Source organism: Acipenser ruthenus, chromosome 22 (assembly GCF_902713425.1).
Source record: "Acipenser ruthenus chromosome 22, fAciRut3.2 maternal haplotype, whole genome shotgun sequence".
Classification (NCBI taxonomy): Eukaryota; Metazoa; Chordata; class Actinopteri; order Acipenseriformes; family Acipenseridae; genus Acipenser; species Acipenser ruthenus.
In genome coordinates, this window is record NC_081210.1 from 21,790,850 (window position 1) to 21,810,744 (window position 19,895).

Genomic DNA, 19,895 nt, shown 5'->3' on the forward strand with positions numbered 1-19,895 from the left:
ATTTTGGAAATACATCACACTGGATTTTATACATCTGTAAATATTTTTTCAACGATGGTTTTATCAGACCAAAGAGAATCAATGGGGATTTATTGTGTTTTTCTGCTGCTGCCTTGCCTTTGGAATCTTGTTTCTGGACAAATCATCTACTCTATTGCAGAAGAATCAGATCAGGGGACCTTTGTTGGAAATATAGCTAAGGATTTGCATCTCAGTGTCCAAGAACTAGAATCTCGAATGTTTCGCGTTGTCTCTGGATCTAAGCAGCAGTATTTTCAGGTAAATTTAAACACTGGCATTCTGTTTGTTAATGAAAAAATCGACAGAGAGGAGCTGTGTCCTAACACTCCCATTTGCTCTGTGAATTTAGAAGCTATTGTTAACAACCCGTTAAATTTATACCACGTTGAAGTAAACATTTTAGATATTAATGACAACCCTCCCATTTTCCCAGTTAATTCATTTTATTTAAACATTGCCGAAGCTACAGTGCCAGGAGCACGATTTCCTCTTGAGAGCGCTTTTGATCCAGATGTAGGCAAAAACTCTGTAGATACATATAGACTCAGTTCCAATGAGTATTTTATTCTGGATTTACAGACTAAAGGGGAGCAGAGTAGATATACAGCATTAGTACTACAGAAAGCTTTAGACAGGGAGAAGGAGTCTGTAATTAAACTAGTGCTGACAGCTGTGGATGGCGGAAACCCACCGAAATCGGGAACGTCACAGATTATTGTAAAAGTGTTGGATGCCAATGACAACGCTCCAGTGTTTAGTAGCTCAGTGTATAAAGTCAATATTGTTGAAAATGTATCGCAAGGAACTGCTGTTATCAAACTTAATGCAACCGATTTGGATGAAGGTTTAAACGGAGAGATTGTATATTCATTAAGTGACCGTGATCCCAAAAATGTTTTAGATACTTTTGATATAGATTCGAATACCGGTGAAATAAGTATTAAAAGGCAACTAGATTTTGAAGAAACAGCTGCTTATGAAATTCATATTCAAGCTGAGGACAAAGGTGCGCCATCAATGGCTGGTCACTGTACAGTACAGGTTGAAGTGATTGATCTCAATGACAACGCTCCTGAAATAACAGTGACATCTCTGTTGAGCCCCGTTCAGGAGGACGCTAAAACAGGCTCAGTCGTTGCCATTATTACTGTTTCAGACAAGGATGGAGGAAACAACGGAAAAGTAAATTGCCACATCTCTGGATCAGTCCCCTTTAAGCTGCAAACGTCCTATCGGAATTATTATTCTCTAATACTCGATGGACCGCTGGATAGGGAAATAATATCACAGTATAATATGACCATTACTGCGACAGACGAAGGCTCCCCATCCCTTTCCAGCTCCAAGCAACTTTCTATAGCTGTTTCTGATGTGAATGACAATGCTCCGGTTTTCCCAGAGTCTTCCATCTCAGTTTACGTGAAGGAAAACAGACCACCTGGGTCTCCTATTCTTTCTGTATCTGCCTTTGATCCCGATTTAAACGAAAATGCTCAGGTGACCTACACTTTGTTAGATTCTGTTATCCAGGGAGAACCTGTTTCTAAGTTTATTTCTGTCAACTCTGCTAGTGGCGATATCTATAGTCTACAATCTTTTGATTACGAAGACCAGAAAGTATTTCAGATTCATGTTCAAGCTACAGATTCGGGGGTCCCACCACATAGCAGCAACGTGACTGTGAGCGTATTTATTCTGGATGTAAATGACAACAGTCCTTTAATTCTCCCACCATATTCTACAAACGGCCTCACGAACACTGAAAGGATTCCTTATTCTGCGCACGTTGGATATTTTGTTGCCAAGATCCGAGCAGTTGATCACGATTCTGGATACAATGCGTGGCTGTCGTGCGAGATAATTGAGCCCAAGGGAACGGATCTCTTTAGTATTAATCACAATAGTGGGGACGTTAGAACTAAACGAATGATAGCGGAAGATGACCCCAAAGAACAACGTTTGGTAATTCTGGTTAAAGACAATGGAGAAGAACCGTTATCAGCCACGATGACCCTTACAATATTGATTATCGACAGTACACAAGCGGTGCAATCGGAATTTAGGCAAATGCAAAAAAACGAAGATAATTTTTCAAATTTAAATCTATATTTAGTTGTCTCGATTGTAGCTATATCAATTATATTTGTATTGGCTCTTCTTGTTTTCGTTGTCATTAAATGCCACCGGACTGATGCCAATCATTTCAATAGGTATAGCACGCCTATGATTACATCAAACCCCGATGGAAGCTGGGCCTACTCTAAAACCCAGCAGTACGACGTGTGTTTAACTTCAGAGACATCTAAGGGTGACTTCTTGGTTTTTAACGCGCCTTTTCCACATCCAAACGGAGAACTCATTAGTAATAGAACCGATTCCTGTAAACGGGCACAGTGGACTGGAAACCAAGTTGAGGTAAGAACATTGATGAAGTGAACAATGTAGTCAACCTTGACATTGATAGGGGTTTGGGATTTTTAAAAAAAAGAAAGTTTCCCATTTATTTATTTATTTATTTATTTATTTATTTATTTATGTATTTATTTATAAACGTTTTATCTAGCACACTTGGCTAAATTAGATGGTTGCTGGAATTTGTCCTTTGTTTTTTTTTAAGTAGATTTTTGTTTTACCTGATGGAGCATGTTCCACACATCTCTGCGTAGTTATAATGGAATGATAATCCGCAGGCAGATTGTGATACGTGGTATGCGCTATAGGTCACTATTACACATTTGTGGCAAGCTCAATATATATATTTGAAGATTCTTGGACCACAACATATTATCACATAATCCTAAACAAAAAACACCAAAAAGCCAGTGACGCTCAGAAAAACAGCGCTTCAGCTATCTTTCGTTGCCAAAGGAAACATGGAGATTAAGAGTTACATGTGAATAGACCTTTACATGTTTTGACTAGTTCAGCAAATCTGTACTAGACATGTTCCAAGACTCACACATTGCAAAGTATTCTGCAGGAAAGTCTAAAAGTCACACACATAGTGAAAGCGTTTCTATTACAATTCCACTATCAACACTGCTTTAGAAATTCAGATTGCTTGATAACAACACCTGTTTATATACAGCAGTAATGCATTAATTTAAAATAGAAGATAGTTGATAATTAAATGTTAGTGATGTTAGGTATTACTGATCAGCCACATATGTGCAGTGCAATGAATAACGTTGCAATACCACGTTGCTGTGTATTTTGGCTTCTTTTAATATATTTTTTTATGATGGACTTTATAGTTTTTCTTGTTATAAAGTGGTCGCTATAGCTCATCATTTGATGTCGATGTCAATGTGTAGTACCAAACTCAGCCTTTAGGTTTGTTGTGTGATGAAAGTAACACCGCCACCTTTTGCTATCGTGCAAAATCAAGTACAGTGGACCCGTTTACAGAGTACTGACTGCAGCCACAGACAACTACAATAAGAACCGCATGGGGCCCAGAGACAATTTGATTGTGAAGCACGCCGTGGTTGCTTTTCTGGTTGATATTGTTTTCTATTAAAGGTAATTAAAAGGAGCAACTTATCACAGGCTATCATTCTACCAAGCAATAACGTGGAATACTTGTATTATATGCCTTTGTCTTATGTAGGTATTCACTTAAATTCAGGCCACTAAGATTTCAATATTCAAAAGTTGATTGGGTGGGGCGGGTTTAATTGTCAGGCTAGTAGTTTAGAAATTAATATCCAAGCAATTTGAAATGATTTGTGATGTAATAATAATAATAATAATAATAATAATAATAATAATAATAATAATAATAATAATCTTACTGGATACTGATTGTGACCAGGTTCTCGTTGTGACTTTCTTCCATAGTAGGAGCAATATAATTTTTGGTTACACATGTACCAATTCCCTTCCTTTTTGCTCCCCTTCTTGCTGTAAATTGTCTGGACAGTAGTGACAGTTAGTATACAAACATACATTGGATTTTTTATTTTGCTAGGGAAATACTTGTTTTGTTAGTTAATTCTTGTCTTATTTTCTTTCTGGTTTTGTTGAGATCCTTTTAAATTTGGCCACTGTGTGTCACTGTTCACCTACTGAATGAATCACAACACACACTCGCTGTTGCCCCTCCTACATTCAGGTTGGAATCTGATGTATCCCTCTATTCTTACTTCATTTCAGTCTGCAAACCGAGGTGTGTGCATATGGTAAATGTATCATCAAGGAATATATCTGTAAACCCAGCTCTTCCTCTACAGGTTTAATGGTATTGGATATTTTTCTTCACTGTGGATGGCATTAGTATATCAAAAAGCATTGCTGGTGCTATTGGGATTCCACATCGAGTATGCTACATTATATGAGATCACTGTTTTCTGTTTTGTTGTTCTATGCTTGGGATCTCCATTTTGGACCAACTCACTACTGCCTTTATGAAGAAATGAGTCATGCTTCTTTTGTAGGATCTGTGAAATCGTATGTTCTTCCTGTACAGGAATTGTGATTCTGGAGTGATTTGTTTTTGACACTACAGTGCACCTGGATTGTAAGCTTTTATGTAAGTACATTTGCAATTATGATTTTATTAAACCGGAGACACCCTTTGGGGGTTTATTTTCGTTTCCTGCTGCTCTCCTGGCTTTGGAATATTGTTTTGGGGCAAATTATTTACTCTGTTTTTGAAGAATTAGATCAAGGGACATATGTTGGAAATATAGCCAAAGATCTGAATCTCAGTGTCCAAGAACTAGCAGCTCGGAGGTTTCAGATTGTCTCGGGATCTCAGAAGCCTTATTTTCAGGTAAATTTTGATACTGGAGTTCTGTTTGTTAATGAGAAAATTGACAGAGAGGAGCTGTGTCCAAATACTCTCACGTGCTCACTAAATCTAGAAGCCATTGTGAACAATCCATTAAAATTATACCGTGTTAAGATAAATGTATTGGATATCAATGACAATTCACCCGTGTTCCCTGTCAAATCGCTGCAGTTAGACATTGCTGAGTCAACATTGGCAGGGGCTCGATTTCCACTAGAGAGTGCTTACGACCCAGACGTTGGTATAAACTCTTTAAATACATATGAACTCAGTGCAAGTGATTATTTTCGTCTTGAACTACAAAGTAAAACCCCAGCATTAATACTACAGAAATGTTTAGATCGGGAGAAGCAATCTGTAATTAATCTGGTTCTTAAGGCTGTTGATGGCGGAAATCCACCGAAATCTGGAACGTCCTTGATTATTGTTAACGTTCTGGATGCCAATGACAACGCTCCAGTTTTTAGTAGTTCAGTGTACAAGGTCAGTGTATTTGAAAATGAGCTTCAAGGTACCTCAATAATCAAACTTAATGCAACAGACTTGGACGTGGGCTTAAATGGCGAAATTGTTTATAGTTTTACAAACCGTGGACCAAAAAATATTTTAAATACATTTGCCATAGATTCCATCACAGGTGAACTAACTATTAAAGGAGGCCTCGATTTTGAAGAAACGAATGTTTATGAAATCCCCGTACAAGCCAAGGACAAAGGCGCATTGTCAATGGCTGGCCACTGTACAGTACTGGTTCAAGTGATTGATCTCAATGACAACGCTCCTGAAATAACATTAACATCTCTGTTGAGCCCCGTTCAGGAGGATGCTAAAACAGGAACGGCAATCGCCCTTATTACTGTTTCAGATAAGGATGGAGACAAAAATGGGAAGATAAATTGTTACATCACTGAAACTGTCCCTTTTAAACTGCATACTTCTTTTCAGAATTATTATTCTTTAATCCTGGAGGAGCCACTTGATCGAGAAACAATATCGGAGTACAATATCACAATTACAGCGACAGATGAAGGGTCTCCACCGCTCTCCAGCACCAAAGCTATCCATATAACAGTTTCTGACGTGAATGACAATGCGCCATTTTTCCGGGGGTCTAACTTGACGGCATACTTAAATGAAAACAACGCACCTGGATCTCCTATACTTACTGTAAATGCATTTGACCCTGATTTAAACGAAAATGCTAAGATAACCTACTCTTTATTAGATTCGATGATCCACGGTGATCGCGTTTCTACATATATTTCTGTTGACTCTTCAAGTGGTGAAATATATGCTATGCAATCTTTTAATTACGAAAAACTGAAAGTATTTCAGTGTCATGTTCAAGCTAAAGATTCTGGGGTCCCGCCGCTCAGCAGCAACGTCACACTGAACGTATTTATACTTGATGTAAATGACAACAGTCCTTTAATCCTTCCACCATATTCTAATCCCGACTCAACTAACGTAGACAGGATTCCATATGGTGCAGGCGCGGGATACTTTGTGGCCAAAATAAGGGCGGTTGATGCAGATTCTGGTTACAATGCATGGCTTTCTTTTCAAATAATTGAACCCAAAGGATCAGATCTTTTTCGTATTAGTCCCAACACTGGAGAAATTAGGACACAGCGAATCGTGGAGGAGACTGATTCCAAGCAACAAATTGTGGTCATTTTAGTTCAGGACCATGGAGAACCACCGTTATCAGCCACTGTGACGCTGACCATATTGGTTATCGACAGCACTCAAGAAGAACATTCAAAATTGAGGGAAATACCCAAAAAGGAGGATAATTTCACCAATTTAAATCTGTATTTAGTTATCTCCATTGCCTCTATATCAATTATATTTGTATTGGCTCTTCTTGTTTTCTTTGTCATTAAATGCCACCGGACTGATGACAATCATTTCAATAGGTATAGCACGCCTATGATTACATCAAACCCTGATGGAAGCTGGGCCTACTCTAAAACCCAGCACTACGACTTGTGTTTAACTTCAGAGACGTCTAAGGGTGACTTTTTGGTTTTTAACGTGCCCTTTCCACATCCAAACGGAGAACTCATTACTAATGGAACCGATTCTTGTAAACGGGCCCAGTGGACAAGAAACCACGTTGTATCTCAAAACACAGAGGTAAGTAGTTTGTTATATGTGATAATCTAATAATTGCTGCTATGATATTAGCAGTATATATCCATTAATTTATCATTGCTGTTTCCTCTTTATAGAATTAAAATTTGAACTTAAAAATCTTGCCATCATTTCTAATTCACGGTTTTTGGACATAATTCAGAAAACTCTAACTCAAAAGTATTCAAAGTCTGTTTTTATTTTATTAATATTGTTTATTAATATTAATAAGTCTATGAACAATTTCGTTCAATTCATGAGAAACAGAGTTTCAAATAAGGCCGAATATATTGCGTTGTTAAGGTTTCGGTTTATTTATTTATTTATATTTATTTCATCTATCGTATTATGCACTTTAATTACGGAACCATCAACTGTCTAAACTGTGATGGACAGCAAGCTATTGATGGGTTTGGATTTTACTGTAAATATTCGTATACGGTAGTTTTCTACCTTGTTGTGGTTTGATAGGTAAACATGTAATTAAACACGTGCTGATATTATCTGACTTATAACAGGTTTGCGGTGCATCTCTTTGAAAACAGCATTGTCGTAAATGTTACCTTTTGGATTTACAATGACTTGTGAAATATTCACAGTAAGGAAGTTCAACATATGATTGGAATGTAATGTTTTGCTGGCTTATAATTGACAACACTATTTGAGAGGGAATTCGTTTATTTACAGTAGTGGGTTCAAATGTGTTGTGTGAATCATTTATCAAACAATCTTAGAATTCAGCAGTATATACTTAAAATGCTAGATCATTGGTAATGCTCTTCTGTTCACAAACGATCAGGCATTGCCTTAAGTTGTCTTCATTGCACAGTTCAGATTAATATTGTAGCCAATGAGTTCTTGTTGCACAAATTACTACTACTACTACTACGACTACTACTACTACTACTACTACTACTACTACTACTACTACTACTACTACTACTAATAATAATAATAATAAAGACATGCATCCTCTTTTTATATGGTTTAAACCATAAAAATGGGAATGAACACACAGTCAAATTCACAGTGAACAATTAAGCATTATTCTGTTCTAACTGGTCTATTCTTAACATACATTTTTTTAAAAAAAAATCTATTTTTCATACATTTTAAGGGAATTTTCAATTAAGCCACATGGTGTCACTGTTCACCAACCTGAGAAAACTAGAACAAGCTATCAAGGGCCCCACCTCCCTACTGAACAAAAACGCGACATCACTCAGTCTTTGTTGAAATAGAACATAGGAGAGACGATGCATAACTGTGGCAGGCATTTTGTTTAAAAGTAATGGTGAGTCTGAGGTTATCTGTCCCTGACATAGGAATACACTGGATTGTATACATCTCTAAATACTTCTGCAATATGTCAGACAAAAGAGAATCAATGGGGATTTATTGTGTTTTTCTGCTGCTGCCTTGCCTCTGGAATCTTGTTTCTGGACAAATCATCTACTCTATTGCAGAAGAATCAGATCAGGGGACCTTTGTTGGAAATATAGCTAAGGATTTGCATCTCAGTGTCCAAGAACTAGAATCTCGTATGTTTCGGATTGTTTCTGGATCCAAGAAGCGGTATTTTGAGGTAAATTTAAACACTGGCATTCTGTTTGTTAATGAAAGAATCGACAGAGAGGAGCTCTGTGTTTACACTCCCACCTGCTCTGTAAATTTAGAAGCTATTGCTGACAATCCATTGAATTTATACCGTGTTAAAATAAGTATTTTAGATATCAATGACAATTCACCTGTGTTCCCTGTTAAATCACTGCAGTTAGACATTGCTGAGTCCACATTTCCAGGAGCAAGATTTCCATTGGAGATTGCTCATGATCCAGATGTAGGCACCAACTCTGTAAATACATATGAACTCAGTCCAAATGAATACTTTATTCTAGATTTACAGGCTGATAGTGATCAGAGTAGATCTGCTGAGTTGATTCTACAGAAAGCTTTAGATCGAGAGACACAGCCTCTGATTCAGCTTGTGCTGACAGCTATTGATGGAGGAAACCCACCTCAATCTGGAACCTCACTGGTTATTGTGAAAGTGTTGGATAATAATGACAATGCTCCTATTTTCAGTAGCTCAGTGTATACAGTCAGTGTTTTTGAAAATGTATCATATGGAACTACAATAATGAAACTTAATGCAACTGACGCTGATGAAGGTTTAAATGGAGAAATTGTTTATTCGTTTAGTAATCGTGGACTTAAAAACATTTTAGACACGTTTGAGATAGATTCAAGCACGGGTGAAATTACAGTTAAAGGTGACCTGGACTTTGAAGAAAACAATGTTTATGAAATTCGCGTGTTAGCTCAGGACAAAGGCCACACGCCAATGGGCACTCATTGTAAAGTGTTGGTTGAAGTGATTGATCTCAATGATAACACTCCTGATATAACTGTAACATCTCTTGGAAGCACCGTCAAGGAGGACTCTAAGAGGGGCACAGTGATTGCTCTCATTACTGTTTCAGACAAAGATGGTGGTAACAACGGGAAGGTTAAATGTCACCTCTCTGGAACACCTCCATTTAAACTCCAATCCTCCTATGAAAATGATTTTTCTTTAACCCTAGAGGGAGCTTTGGATCGAGAAAGTGTATCTGAGTACAATATCACTATTACAGCAACAGATGAAGGAACTCCTCCTCTTTCCAGCTCCAGGGTTATCAGTGTCCACGTTTCAGATGTAAACGACAATGCACCACTTTTCCCACAGTCTCCTCTTGAGGTTTATTTAAAGGAAAACCGTGCAATTGGATCTCTTATATTTACTGTGTCTGCGTCTGACGCTGATGTAAACGAGAATGCTCAAGTGACATACTCTTTATTAGAATCTGTAATCCAGGGAGTACCAGTCTCTACTTTAATTACTGTGAACTCTCTGAGTGGGGAAATCTATGGAATGAAATCTTTTGATTATGAGGAATGTAAAACATTCCAGTTTCATATTGAAGCTAAGGATTCTGGTTCCCCTTCACAAAGCAGCAACATGACTGTGAACCTGTTTATTATTGATGACAATGACAATACTCCTGAGATTCTCACGCCATATTCTAACCTCGGGCTCACTAATACTGAAAATATCCCATACTCTGCTAATGCTGGATATTTTGTTGCCAAGATACGGGCTTTTGATGCTGATTCTGGATACAATGCATGGCTTTCTTATCACATTGTGGAACCCAAAATAACGGATCTTTTCAGTGTAAGTCTTTCCTTTGGGGAAATTAGAACAAAACGAATTTTAAGGGATAATGACCCCAAAGAACAGAATTTGGTAATTGTGGTTCAGGACAATGGAGAACCACCGTTATCAGCCACTGTGACCCTGACTATACTGGTTAGCGACAGCACTCAAGAACAGCATTCAGAATTCAAGCAAATGCCAACAAAGGACAATGATTTCTCAGATTTAAATACATATTTACTCGTCTCAATTGTCACTATATCAACTATATTTTTATTGACTCTTCTTACTTTCATTATCATTAAATGCCAGAAGACACATAACAGTTTGAACAGGTATAGCACACCTATGATTTCCTCTTACCCTGATGGAACCTGGGGTTATTGTGAAACCAAACGCTGTGACCTGCGTCTAAGCTCAGAGACTTCAAAGAGCGAGTTCATGGTTTGTAACACCCAGTTTGGGAATCAAAATGGGGAGATTATATATAACAACGGGACAAACTCAATTAAACGAGCTGAGCTGATTGGAAACCAAGTCATCATTTCAAACATGGAGGTAAGCTAATAGATAAAAACTAGTAACTGTATGGAATTGTTTGACTTATTATAGTATTACATGGGTTGACTGCTTATTATTTATTGTTACTATGCAAGGAAAGTGATAATAACAGAACATTTAGTTATTTAGTTATTTAAAACCCAGTTCTGTGATGTGCATCGAAGTTCAGGGCCCTGAAAGAGCGAGTTCATGTTTTGTAACACACAGTTTCGGAATTAAAATGGGGAGATTATACATGACAACGGGGAAAACTCGATTAAATGGGCTGAGCTGATTGGAAAACAAGTAAGTACAGAGGGAACTTATAAAGATAATTTTCAATTGCATGGTATATATATATGCTCACATTTACTCTGTAGCAGTAGTTGTTATGCAATTGCTAGATCTAGTACCTGGTTTAGAAGGAGCTGCTTTTTAGCTGGTTGTTTTAACATTAGGTTTGATTTTCATAAAGCAATTCTGCCTTGATTTTACTTTGTAACATCAGTATTTTTTAAACGCCGTTAGTTATAAATCAGTACTACCAACATACCAATATGGGCCCTGATTGTTATTCTGTAGGAAAAATATGGGTTTATTAATACCAAACATGACACTGTCACAATAATAATAATAATAATAATAATAATAATAATAATAATAATAATAATAATAATAATAATAATAATAATAATAATAATAATCGTTTAGAAAAAGACAGATGCAAGCGGATTTGGTTCAAGATACCACCACTCTGACTATGCTTGTAGTCCGAATACAATGAGAATAAACATTTTCAACTCCAAATGACATGATTTGTTCAATGGGAATATGATTATATTCCTATTTCCACACCAGCATGTGTTGATTTACTTCCTACACCATATGAAGTTTGGAGGTGGGTTTTGATTTTGATAACATTTATGGGAACCAGTGTGTGTAGAGTTTTGTGAAATCTGTAAAACTTTGAAAAAATATGAAAATGGTCAGTAGCATGCTGATCTCTGTTGATAAAATGCACACGCTGAAATGAAATATGCCTTTGAATACCTAAGAATGCAAACTGTACTGGCATATAATACACACAGTCAGTGGTCCCAATCAGTATCCAGTAATTCATAATAATAATAATAATAATGATAATAATAATAATAATAATAATAATAATAATAATAATAATAATAATAATAATAATAATAATAATAATAATAATAATAAATCTGTTACACCTACTACTTGAAACTCAACACTTTATTTTTCAAAGAAACTAGATTCTGATAAGTGAAGTTATCCATTGAGCCACACGGTGTTGCTGTTCACCAACTTGACAAACTAAGACAAGCTGTCTAAAGCTCCTCCTCCCTACTAAATAAAAACGCAACATCACTGATTTTCTGAAACAGAACACTATGGGTGTGTGAGAGAGATGGTTCTTAACTGTGACAGGATTTTTTTCATAATAATATTTATTCTGAGGTGATCTGTCTCTGGCATAGGAATACACTGGATTGTACACATCTGTAAATACTTCTGCAAATATGACTTTTTCAGCTCAAAGAGAATCAATGGGGATTTATTGTGTTTTTCTGCTGCTGCCTTGCCTTTGGAATCTTGTTTCTGGACAAATCATCTACTCTATTGCAGAAGAATCAGATCAGGGGACCTTTGTTGGAAATATAGCTAAGGATTTGCATCTCAGTGTCCAAGAACTAGAATCTCGAATGTTTCGGATTGTTTCTGGATCCAAGAAGCGGTATTTTGAGGTAAATTTAAACACTGGCATTCTGTTTGTTAATGAAAGAATCGACAGAGAGGAGCTGTGCCCTAATACTCTCACCTGCTCTGTAAATTTAGAAGCTATTGCTGACAAGCCATTAAATTTATACCGTGTTGAAATTCATGTTTTAGATATCAATGACAATTCACCATCTTTCCCTGTTAAATCACTATATTTAAACATTGCTGAGTCAACATTGCCAGGAGCAGGATTTCCATTGGAAATTGCTCAAGATCCAGATGTAGGCACCAACTCTGTTAATACATATGAAATCAGTCCTAATGAATACTTTATTCTAGATTTACAGACCGATAGTGATCAAAGAAGATCTGCTGAGTTGATTCTACAGAAAGCTTTAGATCGAGAGACACAGCCTCTGATTCAGCTTGTGCTGACAGCATTTGATGGAGGAAACCCACCTCAATCTGGAACCTCACTGGTTATTGTGAAAGTGTTGGATAATAATGACAACGCTCCTTTTTTCAGTAGCTCAGTGTATACAGTCAGTGTTTTTGAAAATGTATCATATGGAACTACAATAATGAAACTTAATGCAACTGACGCTGATGAAGGTTTAAATGGAGAAATTGTTTATTCGTTTAGTAATCGTGGACTTAAAAACATTTTAGACACGTTTGAGATAGATTCAAGCACGGGTGAAATTACAGTTAAAGGTGACCTGGACTTTGAAGAAAACAATGTTTATGAAATTCGCGTGTTAGCTCAGGACAAAGGCCACACGCCAATGGGCACTCATTGTAAAGTATTGATTGAAGTGATTGATCTCAATGATAATGCTCCTGATATAACTGTAACATCTCTTCTGAGATCCATTGAGGAGGACTCTAAGAGGGGCACAGTGATTGCTCTCATTACTGTTTCAGACAAAGATGGTGGCAACAATGGGAAGGTTAAATGTGACCTCTCTGGAACCACCCCCTTTAAACTCCAAGCCTCCTATCAGAATTATTATTCTTTAACCCTAGAGGGAGCTCTGGATCGAGAGAGTGTATCTGAGTACAATATCACTATTACAGCAACAGATGAAGGAACTCCTCCTCTTTCCAGCTCCAGGGTTATCAGTGTCCACGTTTCAGATGTAAACGACAATGCACCACTTTTTCCACAGTCTCCTCTTGAGGTTTATTTAAAGGAAAACCATCCAATTGGATCGCTTATATTCACTGCGCCTGCGTCTGATGCTGATGTAAACGAGAATGCTCAAGTGACATACTCTTTATTAGAATCTGTAATCCAGGGAGTACCAGTCTCTACTTTAATTACTGTGAACTCTCTGAGTGGGGAAATCTATGGAATGAAATCTTTTGATTATGAGGAATGTAAAACATTCCAGTTTCATATTGAAGCTAAGGATTCTGGTACCCCTTCACAAAGTAGCAACATGACTGTGAACCTGTTTATTATTGATGACAATGACAATACTCCTGAGATTCTCCCGCCATACTCTAACCTCGGGCTCACTAATACTGAAATTATCCCAAACTCTGCTAATGCTGGATATTTTGTTGCCAAGATACGTGCTTTTGATGCTGATTCTGGATACAATGCATGGCTTTCTTATCACATTGTGGAACCCAAAATAACAGATCTTTTCAGTGTAAGTCTCTACTCTGGGGAAATTAGAACAAAACGAATTTTGGGAGATGATGACCCCAAAAAACAGAATTTGGTAATTGTGGTTCAGGACAATGGAGAACCACCGTTATCAGCCACTGTGACCCTGACTATACTGGTTAGCGACAGCACTCAAGAACAGCATTCAGAATTCAAGCAAATGCCAACGAAGGACAATGATTTCTCAGATTTAAATACATATTTACTCGTCTCAATTGTCTCTATATCAACTATATTTTTATTGACTCTTCTTACTTTCATTGTCATTAAATGCCAAAGGACACAGAACAGTTTGAACAGGTATAGCACACCTATGATTTCCTCTTACCCTGATGGAACCTGGGGTTATTGTAAAACTCAGCACTGTGACATGCGTCTAAGCTCAAAGACTTCAAAGAGCGAGTTCATGGTTTGTAACACCCAGTTTGGGAATCAAAATGGGGAGATTATATATAACAACGGGACAAACTCAATTAAACGGGCTGAGCTGATTGGAAACCAAGTCATCATTTCAAACATGGAGGTAAGCTAATAGATAATAATTGGTAACTGTATGGAGTTATTTCACCTATTATAGTATTACATGGGTTGACTGCTTATTATGTATTGTTACTATGCAAGCAAAATGGTAATAACAGAATATTTAGTTATTTAATTATTTAAAACCCAGTTCTGTGATGTGCATCGAAGTTCAGGGCCCTGAAAGAGCGAGTTCATGTTTGTAACTCACAGTTTGCGAATTAAAATGGGGAGATTATATATGACAACGGGGGAAACTCGATTAAATGGGTTGAGTTGATTGGAAAACAAGTCATCATCTCAAATGTGGAAATAAGAAAATAGATAGTAATTAGTGTCTGATAGTTAATTATTACTTGTCTTATTTGATACTTTTAGCAGTGCATGGATGACTATGTTTTTTCTTTTGGTATTGCTACGTAAGGAGGGAACTTATAAAGATAATTTTCAATTGCATGGTCTATGCCCACATTTACATTGTAGCAGTAGTAATCATGTAATTGCTAGATTCTATTGAATGATAGATTCTAATACCTGGTTTAGAAGGAGCTGCTTTTTTAGCTGGTTGTTTTAACATTATGTATGATTTTCATAAAGCAATTCTGCTTTGATTTTACTTTGTAACATCAGTATTTTTTAAACGGCGTTAGTTACAAATCAGTACTACCATCATCTGATAAATATGGGCCCTGATTGTTATTCTGTAGGGAAAAATATGGGTTTATTAATACCAAACATGACACTGTCACAATAATAATAATAATAATAATAATAATAATAATAATAATAATAATAATAATAATAATACATCTGTTAGGCCCACTACTCACGAAGTACAATAAGGCTGATTTTTTCTTTACAGCAACATTTTATTTTTTAAAGAAACTAGATTTTGATAAATGTACACTTTAAGACTTTCTCTGAAGTTATCCATTGAGCCACACGGTGTTGCTGTTCACCAACTTGACAAACTAAGACAAGCTGTCTAGAGCTCCTCCTCCCTACTGAATAAAAATGCAACATCACAGCTTTTCTGAAACAGAACACTGTGGTTGTGTGGGACAGATGATTTTTTAACTGTGACAGGCTTTGTGTTTAATAGTAATGGCAATTCTGAGGTGATCTCTCCCTGGCATAGGAATTCACTGGATTGTACACAGCTGTTAATACTTCTGCAAATATGACTTTGTCAGCTCAAAGAGAATCAATGGGGATTTATTGTGTTTTTCTGCTGCTGCCTTGCCTTTGGAATCTTGTTTCTGGACAAATCATCTACTCTATTGCAGAAGAATCAGATCAGGGGACCTTTGTTGGAAATATAGCTAAGGATTTGCATCTCAGTGTCCAAGAACTAGAATCTCGAATGTTTCGGATTGTTTCTGGATCCAAGAAGCGGTATTTTGAGGTAAATTTAAACACTGGCATTCTGTTTGTTAATGAAAGAATCGACAGAGAGGAGCTGTGCCCTAATACTCCCACCTGCTCTGTAAATTTAGAAGCTATTGCTGACAATCCAGTAAATTTCTACCGTGTTGAAATTCATGTTTTAGATATCAATGACAATTCACCATCTTTCCCTGTTAAATCACTATATTTAAACATTGCTGAGTCAACATTGCCAGGAGCAGGATTTCCATTGGAGATTGCTCATGATTCAGATGTAGGCACCAACTCTGTTAATACATATGAACTCAGTCCTAATGAATACTTTATTCTAGATTTACAGACTGATAGTGATCAAAGTAGATCTGCTGAGTTGATTCTACAGAAAGCTTTAGATCGAGAGACACAGCCTCTGATTCAGCTTGTGCTGACAGCATTTGATGGAGGAAACCCACCTCAATCTGGAAACTCACTGGTTATTGTGAAAGTGTTGGATGCCAATGACAATGCTCCCATTTTCAGTAGCTCAGTCTACAAGGTTAGTGTGTTTGAAAATATACCATATGGAAGTGCAATAATCAAGCTTAATGCATCCGACTTAGATGAAGGCTTAAATGGAGAAATAGTTTATTCTTTTAGTAACCGTGGGTTAAAAGACATTTTAAATATGTTTGACATCGATTCCAGCACAGGTGAAATTACAGTTAAAGGTGACCTGGATTTTGAAAAAAATCAACTTCATGAAATTCGTGTGTTAGCTCTGGACAAAGGTACACTGCCATTAGCCGCACACTGTAAAGTGTTGGTTGAAGTGATTGATCTCAATGATAATGCTCCTGATATAACTGTAACATCTTTTGTGAGCACCGTCAAGGAGGACTCTAAGAGGGGCACAGTGATTGCTCTCATTACTGTTTCAGACAAAGATGGTGGCAACAATGGGAAGGTTAAATGTGACCTCTCTGGAACCACCCCCTTTAAACTCCAAGCCTCCTATCAGAATTATTATTCTTTAACCTTAGAGGGAGCTCTGGATCGAGAAAGTGTATCTGAGTACAATATCACTATTACAGCAACAGATGAAGGAACTCCTCCTCTTTCCAGCTCCAGGGTTATCAGTGTCCACGTTTCAGATGTAAACGACAATGCACCACTTTTTCCACAGTCTCCTCTTGAGGTTTATTTAAAGGAAAACCGTCCAATTGGATCTCTTATATTTACTGTGTCTGCGTCTGACGCCGATGTAAACGAGAATGCTCAAGTGACATACTCTTTATTAGAATCTGTAATCCAGGGAGTACCAGTCTCTACTTTAATTAATGCGAACTCTGTGAGTGGGGAAATCTATGGAATGAAATCTTTTGATTATGAGGAATGTAAAACATTAAAGTTTCATATTGAAGCTAGGGATTCTGGTACCCCTTCACAAAGCAGCAACATGACCGTGAACCTGTTTATTATTGATGACAATGACAATACTCCCGAGATTCTCCCGCCATATTCTAACCTCGGGCTCACTAATATTGAAAATATCCCAAACTCTGCTAATGCTGGATATTTTGTTGCCAAGATACGGGCTTTTGATGCTGATTCTGGATACAATGCATGGCTTTCTTATCACATTGTGGAACCCAAAATAACAGATCTTTTTAGGATAAGTCTTTACTCTGGGGAAATTACAACAAGACGAATTTTGAGGGATAATGACCCCACAGAGCATAATTTAGTCATTTTGGTTAAGGACAATGGAGAACCACCGTTATCAGCCACTGTAACCTTGACTATCCTTGTTAGCGACAGCACCCAAGAACAGCATTCAGAATTCAGACAACTGCCAACAAAGGACAATGATGTCTCGGATTTAAACACATATTTGCTCGTCTCAATTGTCTGTATGTCAATTATATTTTTATTGACTCTTCTTACTTTCATTGTCATTAAATGCCAGAGGACACAGAACAGTTTGAACAGGTATAGCACACCTATGATTTCCTCTTACCCTGATGGAACCTGGGGTTATTGTAAAACCCAGCGCTGTGACCTGCGTCTAAGCTCAGAGACTTCAAAGAGTGAATTCATGGTTTGTAACACCCAGTTTGGGAATCAAAATGGGGAGATTATATATAACAACGGGACAGACTCAATTAAACGGGCTGAGCTGATTGGAAACCAAGTCATCATTTCAAATATGGAGGTAAGCAAATATGGGTTTACTGTTATAATTATATTTGTTATTTCATCAAATAGCTCAGTATCAATAGCTATTGTATAATAACTACATTATAGTGCATTTTTAATTTGAATATGACATTTACATGTGCATTTCGATACACTTTGTAGTTTTTGAGTAATAGTTTTGTTTAATCTTACAGGGAGCGCTAGAATGGAAATTTAGAATGTATCAAACAGCCTGCTGGTGGCAGTATTGTAAAGAATAGGAAATTATCACCTTACAAGAGCAGTACTTGATTTGTATGATGTTTATAATATTGCTCTCAATTTGATCAATTTAACATGTGTTTACTTTCTACACATTAATAATTTGCTCGTGTCTTTTATTTATTTTAATTTTTTTATCATGTGTAACCAAAACAACAACAAAAAAGTTTAACCTTTTGGGAACTCACATTTTACTCATAATAATAATAATAATAATAATAATAATAATAATAATAATAATAAGAAGAAGAAGAAGAAGAAGAATAAGAATAATAAGAATAAGAATAAGAATATAACTTTAAGGCAAGTTAGACTGAACAAAGTATAGCATGTAAATGTTTCCTGCTTGGTTTTATTTGCATTTAACAAGTGAGCAGTATTAGACATAAATGTCCTAAACATTCAAATCATACTTAAAAAGTTTTAAACAACAATGAGGAAGCTGGAATGTTGTCTGTAATTATTTGTATCAATGTACAATGTTACACTTGGACAGATTCTCTGAAAGTGGGTTATTCCCTCTGTCCACCAGTAGATCTGTGCAGCAACACTGTGGACAATCAGTATATGCACACCTGTGTATGTAGAGTATTTAGTATAATTAGGCACAATGCCCTTTTTGCCTATGACTTTATGTAATCTACACTTTGATGCCTTTATTCACCCCTTCAAAGTGTTAACACAGCTTTGGTAGTTTATTTTAGATTTTTGATGGAATTTTGTTCAGAGACATTATAATAACTGTGAGTGTCACTGTTCACCACTCTGCATTTGACTGTATGTTGAAATACAAACATCCACCCTGAGCACACAGCAGAACACTGTGAGAAATGGTCTTTCAAAGAACAGATATTTGTATGTGGAAGCAGTGCTTATACGTGGACCTGGGATCTAACTGTACCTCCAGTATCTGTGTTGCTTACTGGGAGATATAACGATTGTTAAAGTGGTTCAAGTACATCTAGATTTATAAACCGCAGAGTCAGAATAACTCTCCTGCATTTCCGGAAACAGAATACCAACTAAAAGTTACAGAATTTGCCACCCCAGGATCTCATTTCCCCTTGGAGAGTGCGCAAGATGCTGGTTTTGGTAATAATTCTGTATGCACTTACCTACTTATTCATGATGACTTGTTTTCAATATATATTCAGTGGCAGCCTTTACACACAGTCTATATTGGACTATGAGACCATTTAAGCAGTTTCACTTCCTCATGTAAGCTACAGATAGCAGGTCACCTCCTCTCTCTAATAACGTGACTGTTAATGTGTTTATTGTTGATGAGAATAATAACGTTCTCTGTTATATGTCCTTCAAACAGTGAAGGTCCAATCCCTGTGCTGATGGTGCCTTGGTCATCAGAAGCAGGATACCTAGTGACTAAAGTTGTTTCTGATAATGTAGACACTGGACAGAATTTCTGGTTAACATACAGTTTGAAACAATGGACC

At 36.8% G+C, this 19,895-nt stretch overlaps 1 protein-coding gene across 11 annotated transcripts in view; it reads left to right on the forward strand.

The window, feature by feature from the left end:
• Nucleotides 1-19,895, forward strand: part of LOC117973805 (protocadherin alpha-C2-like) — an 87,191-nt gene that overhangs the window by 41,895 nt on the left and 25,401 nt on the right. Inside the window, exon 1 of one of the 11 annotated variants that reach the window (XM_058996136.1) lies at nt 288-2,436. The exons of 6 other annotated variants lie outside the window; for them this stretch is intronic. In XM_058996136.1, the coding sequence (XP_058852119.1) occupies nt 1,039-2,436 (1,398 nt within the window). In that variant the 5' untranslated portion in view covers nt 288-1,038. Of the gene's footprint in view, nt 1-287; nt 2,437-4,174; nt 6,953-8,192; nt 10,707-12,101; nt 14,624-16,030; nt 18,197-19,895 lie in introns of those variants that run through there. 4 more of the 11 variants (XM_058996131.1, XM_058996126.1, XM_058996130.1 and 1 more) reach the window with 4 other exon arrangements.